Source organism: Dermacentor albipictus, chromosome 7 (genome assembly GCF_038994185.2).
Source record: "Dermacentor albipictus isolate Rhodes 1998 colony chromosome 7, USDA_Dalb.pri_finalv2, whole genome shotgun sequence".
Lineage (NCBI taxonomy): Eukaryota > Metazoa > Arthropoda > Arachnida > Ixodida > Ixodidae > Dermacentor > Dermacentor albipictus.
In genome coordinates this window covers 85318934-85342566 of record NC_091827.1, presented here as the reverse complement: position 1 = coordinate 85342566, position 23633 = coordinate 85318934, and the positions used below count along the sequence as shown (strand labels likewise).

Genomic DNA, 23633 nt, shown 5'->3' with positions numbered 1-23633 from the left:
CCTTGTTTAAGGTTCTTTGCTGCATATAATTATGAGGGGAAGTCAAAAAGTAAAGGGACTTTTGAGAAAAGGCACATTTATTCTAATGATAAAAAACTGAAACATACATTTTTCTACATAACCTCCTTGCACTTCAACGCAGTTAGCGCAAAGTTCACAAGCTTTTTTATTCCGTCGGAAAAAAAAAATTTTGGGTTGCACTTGTAACCAATTTTGCACCGCGTCAATGACTTCTACCTGGGTTGCACATTTTCTTCCCCTGAGCGCTTCCTTCAATGGTCCAAATATATGACAATCGCTTGGAGCCAGGTGTGGACTGTATGGTAGGTGTTCCAGCAATTTAAATCCAAACTCCTTGATTGTTTCGGCTGTCCATTTGGCAGAATGTGGCCGAGCGTTATCTTGCTGCAGGATGACACCTTTTTGCAGTTTTCCACGACGTTTTAATCTGACTGCAGGTTTGTTTAGTTCACAACACATCACAATAGTTCTCACTGTTCACACTTTCGCCTCTCGGGCTGACATGAACGGCTACCACATGTTCCATGTCCCAGAATAGTGTTAGCATAATCTTACCAGCTGATGGCTGACGTTTAAATTTCTTAACTTCTGGTGATGAGTGTTTCCAAACTATGCTCGCAGCCTTACTTTCCGGTTTGTGATGATGCACCCAAGTTTTGTCTACAGTAACAATTCGCTGTAAAAATTCATCTCCATGGCAACGATAACAAGCCAAATGTTTACGAGAGATGTCCAACCTTTGTGCCTTATGCTGCGCTGACAATTCTTTTGGGACCCGCCTTGCACATACTTTCCCAAAATGGAGCTGCCATGTTTAGCAGTGTGTTACACTCTAACGACTAATGCAAGAACATGAGTGAGACGTTCCATAGAAGCGTTGTAGACGACAGTAATTCAGCGCTGGATGCTAGCAGTGCTATCAAACCCTAGTGCCTTTATTTTTCACTTGCCCTTGTATATCACAGGTGGCTTGCAGTGGAGTGGGAACTGGAAGCACATGGCAACAGCTTCCACACTTGTCACATTGGCTCAGGAGTGTCTGATTAGAGTACACTCGTGGCAAGCAGTCACCTCACACATGTAGCTTCTAAGACGCTGCTAACCACTTGTAAGATAAAGCAAGTTTGCAAAGCTCTCGCTTCGCTTCTCTAGCGTTGAAACAATATGTGCTGTACAGTGAAAGGGCCAAGTATTTCTACGAGTGTATAGGTGAGAAATGTTTGTGCTATGATATTTGTTGTTTTGCATCACTAAGAGTTACAGAGATGTGCCAAAGCTTTCAAATGAACTTTTTATTACATGTTCAACTTCACCATGTTCACTGCTGCCACAGTCTGTTGGGTCATGCTTCGCAGAGTGCCAGTGCATATGCAGGAGCTAGCTCACAAGACAGATGCAATGCCTGCAGTTTTGAAGTGTAGGCTTTTGTTAAATCTTTCCTCAGTTTCACATTGACAACCGTGTCACAGCACAGACCACCCTACACAATGATTGAACAACATGCAACCTCATGTCATGGTAAAAAACAAAACACAAAACAGCCCACGGCCTGTATGCTCTGATGTCACACGTGACTGCAATGCAGCATACAAAGAGTTCTCAACACAGTGACATCACATGTGCCCTTTAGTGAATACAAATACTGATGAGTTAACTATATTACAATCTCCACTGTCACCTGCAACTAAATCTACACAGAGGTGACCATTATTTGAGAGCAGCTCTACAACTAGATGCATGATGATTTGTTTAAAACCCTCGAAAGATATAGAGATATGAGATGCAATCGGTCAAGAATGCTCTGGTAGCCCAGGCTGTCTCCTAACTCCCCCCCTCACACCCCTACCACTTATTTCCCCGTAACTAAACATGTCCCATTGCATCAGCTCACGATGAAACATTGATGTTACAGAGTTAGAACAATCCTGCTAGTTTTGTTTTTCTTTTTTGATGTGATGAACTTAGGCAAGGACAAGTGTGAAAACAAAGTTGATGTGGTGCTGTGTATTAAGTGTCATACCTTCCTGCATGCACACAGCTTATTTATTTATCTACCATAATACCCGCAGTGCCATTGTGAGGCATTGAAGTGGGGATGTAGAAAACAAAAAAATGCAGAATACTACCGCAAGTGAAAAAATTATGTTAGGCACTAACAGCAGCATACATTTACACATTAATATCAATGCAAGGAAAGACTATGCATCATTAGAGATAATGTGGACACTATCTCTTCAGGCATCTTTTTCCATTTGGAAGACCTTGGGACACAATCCCTGTTGCAGTGGGTACATTTTAATGCAGACAAAATGCAAGAAAACCCATCTGTGGTTTAATAACAGTGCAGATTAAAAAACCACAGATGGTCAAAATTTATCCACAGCCCTCCACGACAGCATCTTTCACAGCATATGAGGAGCTTGTAAGCCTCATACATTGACGCATCCAGGGAAACAGACCACACCTAGTGAACTCCAAATTGAAAGGACACATTCTTGTCATTGTGCTTATGTCACTGCAATTATGTTAGGTTGAAGATTTGCCAAAACACAGCACATATGGAAAACCTCCTTCATATAAGAAATAAGTGAAATTGGGATGTCATGTTTCAGGATGCCGTACTGCTTAATTCTTTTAATCACCCTTTCAACATGAATGCGCACAGATGCAATGCTGTAGGTTTGCTCCATTTCTTCAGGAGAAAATGGGACGCCACTTCCAGCTGAAAAGGGTGGCATGATCATGACTACTCCTTTGTGAGCAAGCTCTGTACGGATACCAGGGAAACCTTTGTCAGCCAAGATCATGTCACCTGGTTCAACGATGTGAAGAAAACCAGAATCAAGAGTGATTTGTGTATCGGAGCACCGTCCGCCGAAAGGCTCAGATGCAAAAACAATCATTCCATTTGGGATAATTCCAACTAAAAATTTTAGTGTGTAGCAATTTTTGTATGAAGAAAACAGCTTGTGCTGCTGCCTGACTTCGGATGGTGTTTCGGTTTTAACTTCAGTGCAGTCAATGATCAAAGTGCACTCTGGATAATTTTCCTTGAAGCATTCAGGCTGCGAAAGTTTTATATCTTCAATAGGGGGCTTATAAATCCAATCTTTTGTTGCTTCTGCCAATGTGTTCAGAATTGTATAAAAGATACGGCAGGCAGTGCTCTCATGCACCCCAAACATGACACCAATGGCCGCAAAAGATACTCCTAGTTTCATTTTCATGAGAAACATGAGAAGTTTGTTTTCAATCGTCACATCAGTTCTTTCTCTGACAGCTGGCGAAAGACTAAGCAATAAAGAAAACGCATTGCTGTCTACCCCGCACAAACTTTGAAGTGCATCAGGTGCACTTACAATGCTTTCATATCCAGCAAAGTAGCAAGACCTTGTGTGCGGTCCAACCGCGCGTGTAACCATCTGCTGGTCATCACTTTGGGCTGGTGTTTCAAGTTGCAAGGTACCTGCAGAAGTCAAATCCTCTTTCAGAGGTCTGGGGCAGCCTTCATCATCGCGAGTTAATGCTGGGAGAAGGCCTCCATGTATGTCTGCTCTTGTCTGGTCAGCAAGAGCTCCAGTGTAGTCTGAACACTCTGCAGGCTTCTGTTGCTCAGTGTGGGTTGATGGCTGCATGGTAAGTAAAAGGTGCGAAAATGTAGAGACATCAAAAGCTACAGGTTCGTAATGTGAAGGAAGTGATAATGTTCAGAAACGCAATAATGATACACCACCAAGGCAAGCAGCTGTGCGGAGAAAAATTTTAAGCTTAATTACATTTTCGCTTCTTGCGTCGAGGGTTTCCTCAGATGCAGTTTGCGTGTCTGGAGCGTTGCTCCCAGCAGCGCAGGAACTCCGCTTCAGGCGCCTTTTCCGCCACCTAAACGTTCGGAAATACCAGAAAAAAATTCCATTTAAGCTCTGAAATGTGACGCCTAACCGCAGCAGGCGAAAAACAGGAGTCACCAAGAAGTGTCGCACCGAAAGTTGTACAGAGTACAACGTACGGCAGCAGCAGCCGACGATCCCATCCACATGGTAATAAAAAAATGGCCCACTTACCTTTGAAACCGTTCGATGTGGCTTGAAGAGTCAGGCGGAAGAGGCCTGTTGTAGGCCGCGGGGAAGACTGTAGGCACATACGCGGGGTGACTGATGAAATTGCTTTTCTCGTTGCCCACAAAGTGGCGACTGCATATCCTGGTGTTCGACGCTGGTTCCCACGGTTTGCCGTCGGGACTGTGGGTGCAAAAGACCGAATTTTAGCAACGGAGATAAACAAGCAAGCTTCAAGACAGGTGAAGCAGTCAGCAGTCAGCGCGAAGTTTCGCTTACCCAACGCGACGAACTGCAGTTATCCAGCGCGCCCGACGCTTCGCTTCGTGAGGCCTTGAAGGGAAACGATAGAATCGGATGTTGGGATTCCGGCCTTCTTGTTCATGGCAGCCCACAACGCAGCAGTATCGACGGTGACACTTTTTCGATGCTGAGCTAGGTCCCTCCGGATCGGCGTCGCCGATTCCTTCCGCTTCCAGCATTACGTCCCACGGCACACGGAGAGTCCGTTTTCGCTAACTGTAGGCTGCGGCCAGCTCGCAGTATGGTCGGCGTGGTCTGTGAGAAGTGACGAGCCTTTTCGCACTTGCAACAGGGCAGAAAAAAGTGCGAATCGGCGCAAAACTCGCCTTAGAAACGTGCTTCGCCACAGCCAGGACCCATACTACCCAAGCTGGTACGACCCAGTTATCGTTTCCCGCGCCGCCACCAGGCGCCGCTACTATATCTCAAACTCGAGCGCAAGGCGCCCTACTCTCATAACAACAGTTACACCCTTTGGTTGGACGTTATGAGTGTGTTATTTGGGACGGGACGGTGGGTTGAGCCACCAAGCGCTTGCTACTATACACTCTAAAAAACAAGTTTACAACCTTTTCATTGTTTTCGCCCCAATTGATAATCGTCATCGGTGATGCACTCATTTCCTTTCTTTAACTCTGCGGGCCCGGTACTTCCTAGTCACGAACGGCTTGCGCGTTATCAGCTTGACACAGCATTCTCGACAGGAAATTACCTAGCGCCAAGTTTTCAAGAGAGTTAAAAACAAAAGCAAGGTAGATGATGATCATTGTTTGGAGATGAACCCCGAGGGTGTAGGCTTTTTTTAGAGCGATGTCCTACCTATAGGCGAAAGAAAAAGAAAAGAAGAAAAAGAGAAAAAAAAACCATGATGAGTTCCCATAACCGAATTTTCTGATCCTTTATGTTGTGAACTTCGTTTTTGTACGTCTCCGTTTTTTTTTCGTTTCCCTACTTTTCTTCCACCACCCATTTTCTAGTCGCTTCTAGCTGATTGTGCTAAACACACTCTAGTGCTAACTTCCGCTTCGTCGTGCCATTATTCCGTCAACATCCGCTGCTGTATGGCTGCTGCTGCTACCTCCGAGTGATTCGCGCTGCTGTTGCACGTGGAAAGGCGCGGGAGGTGTAAATATTATAGCGTTAACTAGTATGTGCGGGACTCAGTTGCAACATATTGAGTGTGAATAATGTCCGCTATGCCTATGTGAATGTCCCCTACCAGAGACTGTAACATCCTTGCGCGTTTCGTGACCTGTCATTTAAGCTGCAAGACCACAGTGGGTAAGTTGTTACAAACCTTTCCGACAACGTGGTGGTAACGATGACTTCGGCTTCATCTCCTCGGCCCTTTGTGAAAACAGCAGGCGCTTGTGATGGGACTGGTAGGTACAGTTTTGCTTTACTGAGTCGACAACAGTGTGTGTCGATGCACGCGGTGTATGTCAACCCTTTGTACTGCTTCGGGAGACGCGTTCACAATAAGTGGTCATAATGTAAAATCCAAACTTGCATTTGCAGCACAAGTCATCCCCAGAGGGCATATTTAGTCCGGCAGAGATTCCAAGAATATTTCGTTGTCCCTAGGACACCCGCTCACCCCCGTGATATATATTAGGCCCGTTCGCGGGGCTAGAAGCAATGCTATCCTTTGCACGACCAGTGAACATTGCAAGGCACATTCCTGGGACACTTAGAAAAGGTCGTTTCTCGGAAAAAAATCTTCCTGTGACGCTGGTCAGTACGTTCTTTCTGGAAACAATTCGGTCGACTTCGACATTCACTACAATGTTTCCTACTTGTGTCGCACTAGCACGCAAGAACTCTAGCCAGAGAAGTGTGGAATGTCTTAAGGCCAACTAATACTTCCGAAACCATGGCGCAAGACTGCCGCTGTAGCTGCTAGATTTGCGAGGCAGGCTGCCACACAAGCATGGCAACGGCACATGGCGCAACCGTTACAGAAACACACATGCTTGCTGTGACAGACTGTGAAAACTATGTAAAGCTTAAAAAGCTTCTTTCGTCATTTCTTGACTTGATGGCGCTAGCTTCTTTATGAAAACTGTCCACTTGAAGCAGCGCGAAAACGGAAACATACAAACTATAAAACGGCTGCGGGCGTGTCGTCTGGTCGAGTGGCTGGAATATGCCGCGTTTCGTTGCCAGGGCAGCGTGCAACGCACTCTTTTCGACGTGCCGCCTATCCAGCGCTGCTTCCCCATTGCCGCGGAACACAGTAGGGGAGAGTCAGGAGGAATGGGACACTTTTCATAAATATTTTTTTTATTTTGAACACAAACAGATGTTTGATGGCTTACAATACAAATCAAAACACACTGCTCAAATTCTGAGAAGCAATCTTTGCTACCATTTCTGGGGCAGGTGTAAAAGAAAGATTACAACAGCCAAAATCTGTCCCATTCCACCCCTCCCTCAGGGTGGAGTGGGACATCACTTGGGAGGAATGGGACGTGTGTAATGTTATGGTCACAACTTGCTTAGCGACCATTATAAGCTGATAGTTCCACGTCAAACTTGAAGCAGGACTGCAGGCACTTTGTTCCCCCGATAGTGTTCGACGCTGGCAGCTTCAAAACAATGTCAGTCATTGATACAGTTGCTCTGAGAAGGAAAGTAAAACTAGGAGCTCTCGTCTTTCTTTCTAAGGAACTGGACACTGACTTCCAAGTTCTCGCTGCTCTCGACTCTACCCGTGTAATAGGAGACAGATTTTTTTTTACAAAACTTGACAAAAACAAAATCACCTTTTGTCGTTTTAAAAGCTTCATTCGGCCTTTAGACCTCAGAAATGTTGCGACCCTCATCATCGACACTTGAAATGTCATTGATGGAATGGTCAAAGGCAACAGCGACAGTTTCTTCACTCGAGGAGACGTGGTCCTTTTGAAGACACTGTTTCCTTTTCAGACAGGTAGTGGCGGCAGTCATAGCTGTCTTAGGCGCTCTTTTTTTTTTTTCAGACTTTGCTATGCAAACCTTTCTGCAGTTCCTTGCTCGACCGCACGTTTCTTTGGGGTATCTGTAAACACTTTAGTGCTACCTCTCTTCCTTCGTTTGTGCCCTGTGCTACGCGGCGCAGCCTTAGGATAGGGCCTAAGGTCGCTTGGAATGTCGGTCCTTGAAAGAATGTCGGTCCTGTAGAGTGACACAAGGAAGTCTGTCTTGTCAACTCCTCCCATGCCTTTATTATATTCTCGAACAACTGCTGGCCGTTTGACTTCGATAAATGTACCATCTGCCCTACTCCATCGAGACACACAATCTTCCTCTTCAATGGCTAGAAAGTTAGATGCCATGTTTATGGCCCAATTGTCCAACCACTGTGTCATGACAGTTTTTCCGTCACTGCTTACTAAGCTGTCATGGGAGCCTCTTCCTTCTTTCTTCAATTCCTTTTCTGATTTCAAAGGACACTTTTGGGTGCTGTTTATGCGTATGGTGCCGGCAGCATAAATCTTGTCAAGCTCTCGAATAACAGGCAACGATGTGAAGAAATTGTCGAAGAACATCTTGTACCCAAGTCCATTCGGTGTTCTTGATGTAAAGTGCAGAACCAGAGTACCTGTGACGCTGAATTCCTTCTTTTCCTCTGGATTCAGGTGGCTAGTGGACCCTTGATAAATAAGGAAATCGTACATGATGCCAGAAGCTCCACACAGCATATATACCTTGATGCCCCACGGTTTAGGCTTGCCTTTTACATATTGTTTTATGCCCAGCTTACCTTTGAAAGGGATGATCTGCTCATCATTGCATAGCCGTTCCTCCAACATATCATGGCATCTTTTTTGAAAGGAACTGAGCAGCGGTCTCACTTTCCAGAGGCAGTCACTTGCATCGTTCTCTTGATTGACATCAACAGTGTGTAGGCAGTTGCGAAGTTTCTCGAAACGGTTCCGGGACATTTCCACATTTGCGAACATTTCTGTTTTGAGAATGGGCTTCCAGTATAAGCGCAGATGGGGGTATTTAATGACTCTCATTAGCAAGTGTAGAGAAATAAGCTTCCTTATTTCTTCTTCATTCGTTTGGACCGATTTTCCTTCTTTGAACACAGAATACATGTTTGTTTTGTTAGCCAGCTCAACAAACACGCTCTTCGGCATGTAGCACAAGAAATATTCGTACGGAGTTGGCAGCTCATCAAGACAAAACTCATTCTCGTCACAAACTCCACTAATATCAGCAGATGGCTTGTCAAAAGCTCTTCTGGACCATGACATTTGATTACATGGTTCCTCTTCATCTCATTCTTCAGAAGTTTCTGATGAATCAAGGATGCAGTCATTGCTTCCTGTTTCCTCAGGAATCAAGTTGTCATATTCGTCATTATCTTCATTCTCCGCAACGTCTGATAAATTTCGATTATCAAGTTGGGTGAACATTTTATCTGTGTCTTCGAGCGGCTCAAATTGAGACCTGCAGGCACTAGTCACCGAGTAAAAGAAGTGAGGCTTCATTCCGGCACCTGAAAAATAAACTGACGTCGTTTTACCTCAAGGCGCCACCCTAGCCCAACACGTGAAACACAGCACCCACTCGGCCCTCGTGTTGTACATGCATTATTATGCATGTGGTGACTCAACTACGCATCCGTGCAGAATGTTTTAAATGATTATATCTTCTATAGGGAGTTTAAAACATTCTCCTAAATTGTCAACTCGCCAGTAACAGCGGCTCGTGAGTAAAAACAAAACAAAAACAATTGCTTGGCCCAGCTTCAACGTTGTCATCTTCCATCTTTGTTTCTTGCCAGTGCTCTGACCAACGTGAGCACACGAGAACTGATGTCTGTGGCGATGGACATGCCCACTGAGTTGCTTGAGTTTCTGTTTTTGTTTTGTTTTACTTGTTTATGGTGCAAGCCACAGCTTTAAGGTCTTGTTTTCGTTTGAGCACACCAGGGCCGAAAGGGTTTTGAGGAGAAATGTCTTAGCGGCCACTTTTTTTTTTAGTGATAGCTGACTCCAGAAACTTTAACAAAGCTGGTAAAGTCCTTATTTGTCCTGTTTCAAATGAAATAAGCTATAGGTATTCCTGATCCTATTTCATCTAGCGCTAAATGAGTGGCCAGCTCAAATTGTTACATTGTAGTTCCATGTGTGGAGTCAAGACATACAGTTCCAGGGCCTAGTTCTTCTAGCTGATCCTTCTGAGGCTCTTTCATCAGAGTAAGAGCAAAATCTGTTGAACTAAATGTAGCACTAGTGTCCACAGCACCCTGTGCCTCATACCGTCAGAGAGGTGCATTTTCCTAATAAAATGCACCCACCTATCTACACTGATAGCATCATTGGTGTGGCAATGTTCAGGAGTATGAATGTTAAACTTCCATTTAATGTTATGCAGGTTTGAGTGCTCTGGCAAATGTGCTAGCTCAGCTTGCATGCAGTGCATGTTCTTTTTTTTTGTGTGTGGATGGTTTTCATGGGTACACTTCACTCGAGGTCCTCTGCTATGCTCACCTTTTTCCTGTCACTCATTCTGAAGTACTGAATTTCCGCTCTACGGCCATAATGGTTTCTATGATATGACTTTTGTGGTGATGTCTTCATGTGCAGGAGTCCGAGTGCTCTTCTACTTTGTGATAGTATTAAATGACATATCTCATCAGAGTTGCCAGGCTTGACTTTTCTCCCGACGGTCACTATCACCTTCGTTTGGCCTAGCCATTCCTGATCTGTTGCAGTAAACATACATTTGGTCTCTCCACTGGTCAGCTTTCTGGGGCCCACAGGCAGTTCGAACCATCAGTCCTGGCTAACCTCGTCCTGTGCTTTCCATTCGTGAAATTCTGTGATAAAAACAAGGTAGCATTAGACAGTCGCAAGTACCTTGGGGAGTGAGAGTAAACCAAAATATTTTACTTCCTCACCTTCACCTCGAGCATAGTGCGATCAGGTCACCCTCTCTGCGTGACATCTTTAATCTGAGATGTACTTTGAAATTGTATTTCATAATGTGATGCATCATAAACTTATTTCAGAACTTTCATTAGTATTGTTTTAGAGAGAAACAAATTTGAACAGGGTCTATCCTGCTGGTTTCCTCAATATTGCACGACACCGCATGTTCACTGCACTGCTATCTACAATGAGGTCAAGACGAGCCCACGGCACATGGCGCAGAACATCAGAACAGTGTGAATCCGTTCTCTAGCTGTAGACAATAAGGATTGCCACAGATGTCAAATTTTGTACCAGTGTTGCTGAAATATGCCAGCGCACTATTTAATTAGGTATGATTAATGCCACAATTGATATTTCTTGTGCATATCTGCAAATAATTCCTTGTTTATGAAATGATGGAATCTTTCATCTCTCTTAACATGAAATTAACTGACTAAAGACTATAGTGCACTGACAGGGATGTGATTTTTATACGATGTGCCGAAATAGTCATGGGGCTGACAGTTGTAAATGCCATGCAGGAAAGCTGCAGCCTATACTGGGACTCTCGCTCTGCGCTTTAGCCGCATCACAACCTGCGCCGAGGTGAATCCGAGGCCATGACACGTGGCACAGAGCAACGTTAGACCGCAGAGCATATCCCTCTTCTTGCTTCAGACAGAAATGACTGTACAGATGTCAAATTGTGCACTATTGTGCTGTGGAATGTACTGCTCAAATGAAGACTGACGGAGCTTACATTCCGCATTTTATGCATGTTATAAGATAATGTCATGTTTTCCACATAGGTATATCAATGGAAACGGATTTCATCTTTGTCTGGATGCAAAATTCACTCTGAATAAAGAGTACAGCGAGCTAACAGGCACACAACGGTCAAACATTTGCCCCAACATGGTGGATAACCAGTCCGCTCACAACTGCACTTGCTGCACACACAAGCTGTAAGCAGACTGCGCTAACCATATGTGATGTAGCGCACCCAGAGAGCGTGGACACATGACTGACTAGCTAGCTGGCTGAACATATAAAGAAACAAAGAAATAAATTCGAGTTAATATGGAGGCAAATGGAATTTCTTACAGATAATGTCCAGAGGAAAAGAATAGGCATCTGCACAAAAGCTGCTCTTCGGGGAAAAAAATGGTGCTAAGCATAAAACTACCACTTCCAGTCCGAGCAAAATACACTTGTTCTACATCTCCACATGCAAATGCATGTGTATGTTTAATGTCTAATTCCTGGCTGTGGAACGGTGGCAGAAGAAATTTAAATTGTTTTTGATGATGTTGTCTTTAAAAGATTTGCTCACGATGGTAGAAAATAAACGTAAAACTGGGGTTTTCATCTTTATCATTCTGGTACGCCATTTGCACATACTCAGCGTCAAATTTGTTTGCTGCAATGTGGTGCTTTGCATACCTTTCTAGGGAATAGAGGCCAGTGCCACATACAGTAAATTAAAACTTGAGGGGACCCCAGGATTTTCTTTGAATTATCAGAAGCTCTCATAAATATGACTCGGGGCAATGTACCAACTTGTGTTGTAATGAAACATTCACGTATACTGCTCATGTAATGGCCACACCCGTGTGAAAGCCGCACCCAGACCGAGAACTTCGTTAAAAAAAAAACACCAAAATATATATAAATATTACCCATGTATAAGCCACATCCTTCATTTTTGAGAAGGTTGGTAGTGGTATTTGTTTTGTGGTTGAAACTTTTTTTTTATGATCGATGGCAAAACAAGGCAGCCGTTCCGAGGTTACGGTGCCTCCGTGTTGGTAGCAAAAGCACAGCCTCCAGCAGCTTCGAGCTCTGCGATTTTTGTGAATAAAGAGCCCCAGTACTCGGATCTCTTTGTGTTTGGGTGTGGGTCCACTGTTAAAGGAGAGGTTGACTTTGGTGGTGCACTTTGGTAAGCGGCGTATGTGCACAAATTGAGATTTGGACTGGGAGCACTGAAGGCCGCATCGGCGGGCATAGTTGTCTACGATGTCTGTCGCTTGCTGCAGGTTGGCCTCCATTTCTCCTACCGAGCCATGTTTAGCCCAGATGGTGATGTCAGCATATAGTGCATGCTGGATGCCGTTGACCCTCGCCAGCTGAGTGGGAAGTCTCATCATTGCCAAATTGAATAGGAGGGGCGAGAGGACTGCTTCCTGCTGGGTCAACATGGTGCCTGCGAAAACATTTTTGTTCTCCAGAAATTCAGGCAGCCTGTTGCGCACCATCATCTCCATTAATTTTCCCACACAAGAAGTAAGGGAGATGAGGCGTAGATTGTCTGTGTTCATGGCTTTACCAGCTTTGGGAATGAAGGTGACCAGAGCAGTCTTCCAGTCAAGTGCGAGGGGTGTTTCCCCGATCCAAATGGTGTTGATGTAAGCGAGGAGTGTGTAGTAGGCAGAGTCAGGAAGGTTGGCAAGTAATTTGACTGTGATTTTGTCTCGCCCCGGTGCCGTTCCTCCCTTCATTTTTGCTAGGCCCGCCTTCAGGTCGTGTAGCTGGAACGGTTGGACCATCTCCGCGTTCTCGGAACCTGCATACAAGTACGCGGGCCCTTGGGCATCCTGCTGAGTACAGAGGTATTGATCTCGCAGTTTGAATGCCAATTTTGAAGTGCCTCCATTGAAGTTGGGAATGTTGGAGATGTTTTTGTGTTTCTGCTCGAGTTTGGATGGGATCGATTAGGGCGCGGAAAAGGCACCACATACTTCGGCTGGACATTTGTCGCACGGCCGTGTTGCATCGATCCTCCCAGTTAGAGTCAGCGAGTTGGGCCGCGTACTCTAAAGCCCCTCTATCTCCCAAAGTAGCGCCATTCACTTCCCTCCTCCTCCGCTCGGCGCGGCCTCGACGGTGGCGCCGCTGGTGGTGGGCCTGCCGTAGCAGACGACGGCTAACACGCTACGGGAGGAAATCCGCGGAAAAGTTCGTTCGAGTCCTGCGGCGCAGTTTTTTCAATCTAGATCTTGCTTTGTCAGTCGGTAACTGGCCTTAAGAATGTCGTGTCGGATTTGCGGAAGAAATAGAGAAAAGCACCATTATTCAAAACGTATTTAAGGCGTAAAGTGCGCGCACGTTGAAAGTTCGTGTTGCTGAAACACGACACAAGCACGCGGTGTGCTCAGACACGCGAGTAATTACCAGAGTTTCAGGTTTTGACAGCGCGAAAGTATGTGCACGTGGTTTCGTAGGTTAATTTACGTACCTGCAGGATGCTTTTGTTGGGCCGGCGCGTGAGATTCCGACTGTCTGCGGTCAGCAATGCCTGGCAGCAGGGCCGTTTCTGTTCCGCGCCTTTTACAGATGTACGTAGCTCATGCACAGGTTGTGGTGGCCATGAGCAACGTTTTCACACATAGGCGGTATAGATAATTTTAACAACGTACCAGCATATGAAATCGTTATTTATTTATTACAGTGCAAATGGTTAGAATTTGATAGAAAAGAAAGAAGGAACTTGATGGGACAACTGGAAAGAGGTTCAGAAAATAATTATCCCCCTCCCTCATTGGCACCAGCAACACTTTTGTTGAAGTGCTAATTTTATCTCTGTATACTACGTGCGTCTGTATTCTTTTGCGTTGTAAGTTTTCACAAGGAAGCAGTGTTGCGTTAACTGGAACAGTCAAGGCACACAAGACAGAAGAAAAGTTGATTCTTGGGTTTTACATCCCAACACCACGATCTCATAAGGCACGCCATAATGGGGGCTCTGGATTAATTTTTTTTGCAGCTGGGGTTCTTTAACGCACCCCCAATGCACTGGACACGGGCCTGTTTTGACACGGGCGTCAAAAGAAGAGGTTGGAGGAGCCGTGTCACTTCACAAAGCCGCGCGTTCTTTGCCACTTGCTCGAAGTCAGCCCGCCCGAGCTTGTGAATCCACACTTTTCTTCGTTTTGCGTTGCGCCCGGCGGATGGTAAAACAAAAAGCTTTTTGCCGTCACTGGGTCTGTTGTGGCAACCGTAGGCGCAGCAGCACGGCATCGCAATTAAGCATTCGGCCCTAACACATTGTATAAAACTACCGCGCTCCTTCAAACCGCCTGCTGTACTTCGTCGCGTAGGCCCAAGAATGGGGGTCGCAGCCCAAGATTGGGGGTCGCAGCGCGCTGGAAAGAAAAGATATACAAAAGCGCGGCGCCTGCTCTGCGCCGGAAAGAAAAAAATATACAAAAGCGCGGGGCCCGCTTTCACGTGACACAGATTGGCCAATGGGGGAGCGGAGGAGGCTGGGGCGACAGGAGGAGTGGAGGAGGAAGCGCCTGGGTGAGCGGGGTGGTGGAAAGATCTAAGAATGGCGCTACTTTTGGAAAATTGAGGGGCTTTAGCGTACTCTGCTGCTCATTGGGTGAGCTCGGCGATGTGAATTTTGAGTTTCCAATTGTGTTTTTGCCAGTGCTATCAGCGGACAAGGCTGTGCCGGGCCTCCCAGAGGTGAAGGAGGTGTTTGTCTACCTCCGGAGACGCCTCTGAGAGTTGAATTCTGTGGAGCGAAGGGAGGAAACCAATAGCTGGGATGAGACATGGTACCCTTGCTCCTGAATGCGGGTCGTGTTGGTGTATGTTTGTTGGAATTTGGTCCAATCGAGCAATTTTGCCTGTGCGAAAGGTCTCGCCAATAGATGGGCGCAAATAGTTGTATTGAGTATGCAGTGGTCGCTACCGAGGGTTTCCTCAGTGTTGACCCAGTCTACATATTGAATGTTTTTGGTGAGGGTAAGGTCTGGACATGTGTCCCAGGTCACGGAGTTACTCACACGAGTTGGGTGGGCAGGGTCGGTGTGGAGAGTAAGGCCCAGCATGGGCATAAGTTCTGCCAGCTTAAGTCCACGTTTCTCTTCACGCACGTATCCCCAAAGTGTGCTGGGGGCGTTGCAATCGCCCATGATCACCAGGGTATCCCTGCCTGCAGCCTTTAAGGCATGGCTAAAAAGGTCTGCGAAAGTGATGTTGGCTAGTCTAGGGGAACAATAAATGTTGAGAACGTGTAGTGGTGGGTCCTGTTTTAGTAGTCGAAGGAGGGTCGCCATCACGTACGAGAATTCTGTTTTGAGGTCAAGGTCAACGAAGTTGGCCGTGTAATTTTTATGCACACAGATACAGGAGAGAGGGTCCTGCTGAAACGTGTAATTTGTAAGTGTGGTGCCGCTCCCTGGCTCCTGAAGGGCTACCACAGCAGGAAGGTGCTCCAGTGTTGTGAGGAAAAATCGTGGGCTGACTCACTTAACATGGGCCATGAAACCTTGACAGTTTCACTGAGTAATTAGGATAGGGATGGCCAATTTGGATCGGGGGAGTTTCCTGAGTTTAGGGGTGCTCGCCATGATCGGTAAGAATGGTAGGGAGTTGCGTAGACGATGCTCCAGCACCAGTACTCATGGGTAGGGGAGCATCCTTCATTCCGGAGAGTGAGCAACTGTCTTTGTCATCGAAATCGAGTTGTCGTCGACACATTTTGGGGTGCCGGCCGGACAGGTCTTTAATTGGGCCAGCTCACCAGGTGGTGCGAGAGGTTTGTGTGATTCGTTGAGTTACGAGAGAGGGAATTGTCTCTGTCAATTTGGCGATCGCGGCATTCAGGGCCGTGGAGGTTTGGGTTTCAAGAATGCTAATCAAGACCGCACACTGAACACTTGGGCACGCATTTGTGAGGGGCCTGCACCCCCTCCACGAGTGGAACCTGTTGCCTGCACAGGCCGCAAGTGTCCTGCCTCGAGTTTGGGCATGCGTCCATCCTATGGCCGATGGCCCCGCACTTGCCGCAAGCCGGGATTGTACGGTAGTAGGGTTGGACGGGCACCACCATGTTATCGTAGTGAACAAAACGTGGTTTGTCCTTTCCGGTGAAGGTAACATGCGCTTTGTTCGATATGCCAAATTTTCTCACCTCAACAATTGTGCCTGCCCTCCAACGCACTTTTTGCTGAAGTGTCTCCGTCGTGTCCGAGTTTGCACACCACGAAGACACCATGGCAAACGTTTCCACCATCTTGCCATAGGTATCCATGGAGTGGTACCGCTCCGCGTTCGGTGTTTGCTGAAAAATCCCCGATCACTCGATCTGCCATTGCGAGGTCCGGGTGTGGATCACAATCAGATTTTGTTCTCTCGAATGGAGAATTGACGGTCTCTGCCTGCTCGGACCTGAGGTAAGCCGTCCCATAGCGATTCTCGGAGAAGGCTTCGTGCAAGGAAATATGTTCAAGTGGCTTTATAACGATCACGTAGTCGTCCAGGTTGGGTTTTAGTAGCGGGCGAGGCTTCCACTTCGTGAAGACCTTGCCCTTGCTTCCCGCAGCGCACGAGGCGGGACGCTGTGTCTTGCTGGCGGGGATGCCGGAGGCCAAGGCGGCGGCGGGCGCCACCATCTTGGCTTTCTCTTGCAAGCGGCGAGCGGCTGTGTTGAGGAGAGCTTGGCTTCGAATATTCAAAGGAATCGCAGAATTGCGCTCCTCGGCCATCGGAACCGTCGTCTAGGACATCGCGTTCGGGTCGTAGCCATGCTGGGTTAGCGTAGAGGCGTCCATGTTGCCTCGGAGCAGTCTCCACGTCGCTGTTGGGCTGAACGGCGTCGCCCACGTGGCAGAGTGAAAAACTGCTCTAAAATTGCTGAAAATTGGCCCACCTGGGTGAAATTGATGTCCACGTGCGCCAGGTGACTTGCTTGATCAGTTCGTAACAGATTTGGTGCAGTATCGTGAAGTTATCCGTGGCTCCGGCCAAGAATCGGCGGAGCCGATGCGCAGCACATCTGAAGCGAATGCTCCCTCTGGCGCATTAAGTTAGCGCGTTCCGAACTCCAAAGGAGCGTGCTCGAGTGCACTTGAGTGTGACACCTTTGGAGCTTAGCTTAATGACGATTTTCGCCGACTGCTTTCGGGTGCACTAATGCACTGTCTGGTGAATTTTATGTTGTTTCCGCATCAGCTATTGCACTTCGCGTGCTTTTCGAAAGTGTCCCCGCCGACTGTACTCTGCAGTTCTTGTTATACGATCAAGAGGTCGAAGAACTTGACGCGCGGCGACAGAGGCAGCAGCAGCAGCGCTTACGTGTGCAATGCAAGCTGTTCTTGCTGTTCAGATGTACCCCATCGGAGGATTTATTTCTGCTCCGCGGTATGCTGACTCGTGACTCATTGCAGATCTTCTTCTGCTTCTTCTTTCTGGGGTTTTACGTGCCAAAACCAGTTTTGATTATGAGGCATGCTGTAGTGGAGGGCTCCGGATTAAGTTTGACCACCTGGGGTTCTTCAACGTGCATTACAACGCAAGCACAAGGGCGTTTTTGCATTTCGCCTTCATCGAAATTCATTGCAGATCGCAAGAGGACAGAAATCCGTATGATTCAAGGCATCCAGTGTCATGTCATCAACATTGTGCCCAGATACATGGACACACAATTCAAAGAGCACTTCAGGATGGACAGAAGCACTTTTGAGGTAAGTAGTCCTATCAGTTTGAAAAAACACACTGTTTAATCTGCCCCCCGTAACTGACGCCTCTGCCTTGCAGTCATCAACATTCTGTGGATTATTTTTGCAGAAGGTCGCTGTACACAACACTGCATGTGTTTCGCGAGGACCAAGTTAATGTATGAGATTTAATATGTTGTAACTAGTCTACTAGGGATATCAGTGCTCACTGCATCGGTCTTATTGACGCTAAGCGCACTAAGCACAAGCTAGCAATCATAATCAAAACTGTACTAGCTGTTGGCTTCGAGTTCCTGCTGCAGATCACGCAGGAGAGACTCGCCATAGAAAGGACACCAAGGATACCTCTCCATACAAAGGTGTTAATGGCTCTATGGTTGCTTGGCAACCGAGAGTCCTTCCGAGGTGTTGCCGACCGTTTTGGGGTCAACAAGGGCCTGCTGCACTACGTTGTTAACATCATTGAACTTAGGGTACGCGCAGCACCAGACTTTATCCAGTGGCCTTTGTCACTGCAGGATGTAGCCCGTGAATTCTACCAAAAGTGGCGGTGTCCTAGAGTTGTCAGTGCTGTGGACAGTTGCCATATCGCTATCAAAGCCCCAGAGAACGAGCAGGATGCTTATTACTAAAGGAAAGAGTTTCACTCAATCATCCTGCAGGGGCACTGTGATAGCAACATGGCATTCACCCATGTGCATGCAGGCTCTGCACAATGCCAAGGTGTTCAGTGCATCATGCCTGGGCAGGCTAGTAGAAAAGTTACTGGCAAACTTCCATATTCTTGGTGACTCGGCCTATGCACTGTCTGTCGGACTGATGCAGCGTTACAGAAATAATGGCCACCTAAGTGCACAAGAAATAAAATTCAATGATAGACTAGGCGCAGCAAGATCAGTAATCGAGTGTGCATTCGCACAGCTAAAAGGCTAATTCAGGCGGTGGAAATACCTTGACATGAAAGGCACTACGCTCATTAGTAAATATGGGCTGGCATCATGTGTTCTGTACAACATCATTCTTATGTCAAAAGATTCCTTTGGTTGTGAGAGCATGGAGAAAGAAGGTGATGATGATCCATCTTTTGATGGGAACTCCACAGGAGTTTCGGAGAGCAGGGATGCACTTAAGCACCAAGCAGTAATGTTGGCTTTGTAGAAAACAGGCATGAAAACAGATACTGGCAGCTTCAGCATTTACACGTTTGTATTAACCACTGTTTATTGCATTTTGGTAAACAATAACAGTCATAACAAAAAACATTGCATGTAGTGTCCTCAGACATTTTTATGTGAACGTGAATTGTTGGTATAAGTAAAACACTTATGAAATAAACTGAGTACTTCCACCTCTGTCTTAAAGCAAAATATGAACACAAATGGCACTGCTTTGTGCATGTGACTAGTGTTTGTACTTCAAATAGCATTGCTCTTTCATGTGTTTCCATGGAGATGTGCAGCAACATACATGGGAACAGGTGATTAGTTTGTATAAAATTATTCATTTCCTTACAAGAAATACAATATTAGCATAAGGCACTACATGGAAAGCACTTTCGTACCCAGAAGGCATTCTGTTGAAGCAACGAGCAAAAGGTGCTCTGAAAAAATGAACTCCTAAAATGCTGGATCCACACGGCAACTATGTATGTAAATATATATATATATATATATATATGTATATATATATATATAAACTTCAATGCAATGCAATGCCACAAGCAAGCAATTTCAGCACAGAACTATTTGAACCAGAGCAAACAGCAAGCTGATTGTTTTGAAACTGCAAAAAGAAAAAAAAAAGAGCAGGCAAGTCAATCAACCAGGTGTGAAAGCATTATAAATGTCAAAGACAGCAACCACCAAGAAAAGTCTACTGCAACAGAAAGGTAGAGGGGGTTGTGTCACACGTAAAAACTTCAGCACAAGTCTATTTTGACACAGAGCCAAAAAAAAAGAACACTTTTCAAAATTGAACAAATGGCAAGCTGCGAAGTATGCATACGCAAGTATTCTCTAGCATGAAAAGACTATGTGGAAACCATAGCAAGGCACAAAAAGCAAAGGCAACCAGATCAGCAGAACAAAGCCTCTTGTGCATTTAAACAGATTGAGATTTTTGGCACCTGTGTAATCCCACCTGAATACCGATCAGACACAAGTGACGACCCACTTCGAAGTACTGGTAATGCCCACTTATTTATCAGCAGTTTATTGGAATGAACTTGTTACTATTTTAGATTCAAAGTCAGTCATTCCTAAAACCACATTTCTTGTTTTAAAAATCTAGAATTTAGAAATAATTTATAAGGTTTACAGCATACGCTCTGCACACTTTGTAAAAGGCTTTTTATTAACCGTAGCAAAAAAAAATCGAATGTATGTTCTGAGTGTGCATTCCACAGTCACACCTAAGCTGCTGGCCGTAACACAAGCCGCAAAAAAAGAAAAAATCGTGTTCCTGATTTTAATTAAGTCCATAAAATAACTGATTTAATTAATAAACATCGTAACTGGTGCTCTCCGTAATGCGCTTTAGCATTTTCAGTTGCTGCTTGTTACGTTGGCGTTCTTCATCCTGCCATGCCTCCACGTTGCTCAGGATGTCTCGCAACAGAGTTGCTGGTGTTTTACGGCGTTTTGCCTTGGCAGCAACTTGTGCCACATTGTGTTGGGAGGAACGCTCATCACAAAAACTATCAGTGTTCTCACCAGTGGCTCCACGAGTTTCCTGAGCCGGTCCCAAGAGCTGTATGCCAACAGGTGACGTGGCTGATGTGGAGGGCTGCGTAGGCATATTTGATGAAATTGATGCTTGGTACTCTGCTCTTGAAGACAGGTTCTCCATCTCCCTGTAGAAGGGCCACTCCTTCCTATCGCTTCCGCTTGTGTTGCCGATGTTTATCATAGGTTCTTCTTAGCCCTTTAAATTTTGTCTCCCAATCAGAGGCTGTTCTCAGATGGCCACGCTCCCGCATTTCTGTGCCTATTTGAATCCAAATATCTGTTCTCTGTTTCTTCCTGTCACGAAAATCTAACATGTGATGCTGGTAGCATGCAGTCAACAGAAGAACCTCAGCGTGGGACCAATTTGATGGCATCCCTTGGGGTACCAACTTCAGCACGGTGAAAGCTGGAGCTTTCCTAGGGCCACCTGCAGAAATTGAAGTTTTATTGTCAGTATATGTGATGAGAACTGAAGAGAAAACAGCCCATAGCATGCCTGCACACAAACTTCAATGTGGGCAAGACTTCATATATTTTTCATCAGCAGTGACAATGGTCCAACAAGCGTCCAACATTCTTCATGGACTTCTTCACTTGCACATTCTTCACTTGCTCTCTTCAAATCTCTCCTCCCGCCAGCTAATTAAGGGTGGAGCAGTCTACCTGCAGCTGTCATTCTCCAGCATGATGCAGCTAACTTTAGAGTGTCGTTATCATCAGCTTTTGTTTGATCCTCATACTAACTAGTCTTTCAATAAAAGCATGTATGCCTCTCACTTTCTTTTTACTAACATGTATACAATGTTGGGTTTAAAGAATGATTGTAATTTTGTTCCTCATCGAACGCACTTTGCATATTGTCAATATTGCAATATTGTCGATACATTTATTATTCGACATTATTTTTATTCTTCTCAGTATCCGATTCCTTAATATCTTCTATAAATGTTATTACTACCCATGATACCATTGACAGCAACTATATTATCTTGTTTCACATTAATTTGTTCAGCAATATTTTTTGTTTCCATCATTCAATGGTACAACATAACACAAGGCGAATAATCAAAATTGATGTGCCAGTTTTATGTAGAATAAACCACATTATAATAAATATATAAAACATGCACAAGATCAATATGTAAACTTTCTGAAGGCCACAGGAAAGAGATATATACGCTTTAGAGACGAGATTTTTTCCGGCGTGAGTGGCGGCTTTGCCTCGGTGTAACCGAGCGAACGTGCTTTGTTCGAAAGTGTCCCTGTGACACTTCTCGTCTGGTCTGCAGTCCACAACACAGTAGCAGCGCTTCTGTAGAACATCGAGTCCGTGGAGGCACTAAACAAACAGTCCCAGGCTTTCTGGTCCAACCAGAAGCCACTGCCTGCATAAATCTGCATTACACAAAGAAATAATCACTCACAAATTAGAAGCACTGACAGGTCTATATCACTTTTTTATTTCTTTTTGCTTTATCAGAGGGCTAGCTGTCAGCTCCATAACTACAGTGTCGTGCCAGATTTCCTTGAATGCACAAAATATCACTTATGCACACAAAATGGAGAGTATGGCTTCTCCATAGAGTTTCGTTAAAAGTTATCTCACAAAAACTGAAAATTACAAAACTTGGACTTAGTGGGCGCAAACTGCTGATGCATGTGCTGGTCTGGCTGACCTGCACACCGTTTACTGCTTGGCTTGCAACCACTGAGCCAGGCTGTGTAGTAGTTGAAAATCACCCAACGACTGTCTTGCCGAAAGGCAGATACAGGTAGGACTTTCAAATGCCTGCCTGCGAGCTGTCACAGAATAAATTCAGCTTATTCAAGCTGCAGCTCATTTTATCACTTTGTGACAACATTCAGGCAATATCTGCAGCCAATAAATTTGGTGTGATTACCTTTCCGTCATCTCTTCTGGAGCCTATCACGAACTCTGAGGTGGCGTGCTCAAAATCTACAACCTCCTCACATTGAAGATCGCCTGCACAACAAAATGAGGTTTCCAACGCACAAATTACAAACAGTGGAAGCAAGAACAAAGAAATTGGTATAATAGAATTCCTAGGAATAAATAATAGATTGCATAGAACAAATAACTAGCACCCTGTTATAGTAATAGAAAGGTGGTAAGAAAAATGGAAACAGTCAGTCAGCAGAGTATTTACCCTACCAAGTGTACATTTTTTAATAAATATTAAACGAACAAACTGAAGCTAAAAATTATTCAAGAAATAAGGGAATGAAAATTGCACATCACTTCAAGGCCTAAGGGATAAATAAATTCATAAAGCTTGCCTTTAATAAAACCAAGGATGCTGCTCAAGTACATAAACTTCCTGTCCTTTGTGTCCTAATCTTTATAGCCCTCTGAGGCAGCCAATTATTCAGATCCCACACATTGTGGGAATCAATGTTAGGCAAAGCATTACACAGCTAGGTAACTAGCCATCTAGCATATAGGGACACTAATGTAGTGCAAATAGAACAAAGAACACACTGGAGAGCGTAGGCGCCACCCACAACCAATTCATCACAGCCCCTACAAGACTAGAAAAAGAACATGCCAGCAAGACTGCAATAAATCAGGCAGCCATATGGTGGGCAGCCCATGCTGCCCCACCATATGTTCTTTGCATTTTATTTGCCATGCAATGCCATGCCACCTTCCTCAACTATAAAAGAAGATTAGGTTGTAGTGTTTTTACATGCCAAAACCACGATCGGATTATGAGGCACGCCATAGTGGGAGACTCTGGGTTCATTTTGACTACCTGGGGTTCTTCAACATGCACCCAATGCTTGGTACATGGGTGTTTTTGCTTTTTGCCCTCATCAAGATGCAGCCTCCGCCGCTGGGCTTTGATCCCACAACCTCGGAATCAGCAGCCCAACACCAAAGCCACAATGCCACCGTGGCAGGTTTCAAGTATCAACCAACTTGCCTAACAACTTTAGGGCCGCATAGCATCATTTGGGGTTCCATGAAAATGGTGCAACATGTTTGTATGGGGTGTGTGTTTGTGGCAACAGCAAAGGATGGCAAAGCAACTGATTTCTTGTTCACCAGAGATGAAACATTCAACTTATTCCGGTATGACTAAGGCTAACCTCACAGGCGGACGAACTGCGGCAATCACAAAAGTGGTG

At 45.4% G+C, this 23633-nt stretch overlaps 2 protein-coding genes and 2 pseudogenes across 2 annotated transcripts in view; 2 read left to right on the top strand and 2 right to left on the bottom strand.

Moving 5' to 3' along the window:
- Positions 1-2528: 2528 nt before the first annotated feature.
- LOC135899662 (uncharacterized) lies at positions 2529-5077 on the bottom strand. Its single transcript, XM_065428979.1, has 4 exons — positions 4356-5077; positions 4083-4259; positions 3798-3900; positions 2529-3650 (listed from the first exon to the last, which is right to left on the bottom strand). The coding sequence occupies exons 1-4, from the start codon at positions 4556-4558 to the stop codon at positions 2529-2531; spliced, it is 1605 nt and encodes a 534-aa protein (XP_065285051.1). The 5' UTR covers positions 4559-5077.
- A 299-nt stretch (positions 5078-5376) lies between these two features.
- LOC135899619 (uncharacterized) overlaps positions 5377-23633 on the top strand; it is an 84305-nt gene continuing 66048 nt past the window's right edge. The window contains exons 1-3 of the mRNA XM_070522007.1: positions 5377-5660; positions 12799-12900; positions 17642-17763. Of these exons, the coding sequence (XP_070378108.1) occupies positions 5588-5660; positions 12799-12900; positions 17642-17763 (297 nt within the window). The 5' untranslated portion in view covers positions 5377-5587. The remainder of the gene's footprint in view (positions 5661-12798; positions 12901-17641; positions 17764-23633) is intronic.
- Positions 17890-19398, top strand: LOC135899620 (putative nuclease HARBI1; annotated as a pseudogene).
- Positions 19485-23126, bottom strand: LOC139048044 (uncharacterized; annotated as a pseudogene).

Excerpts from the sequence above, each read along its gene's own strand:
- LOC135899662 (XM_065428979.1), bottom strand. The coding sequence starts at position 4,558 with ATGCTGGAAGCGGAAGGAATCGGCGACGCCGATCCGGAGGGACCTAGC. Across the intron at positions 4,260-4,355 it reads ACTGCAGTTCGTCGCGTTGG|TCCCGACGGCAAACCGTGGG; the intron begins GTAAGCGAAACT and ends TTGCACCCACAG. Across the intron at positions 3,901-4,082 it reads CACATCGAACGGTTTCAAAG|GTGGCGGAAAAGGCGCCTGA; the intron begins GTAAGTGGGCCA and ends CCGAACGTTTAG.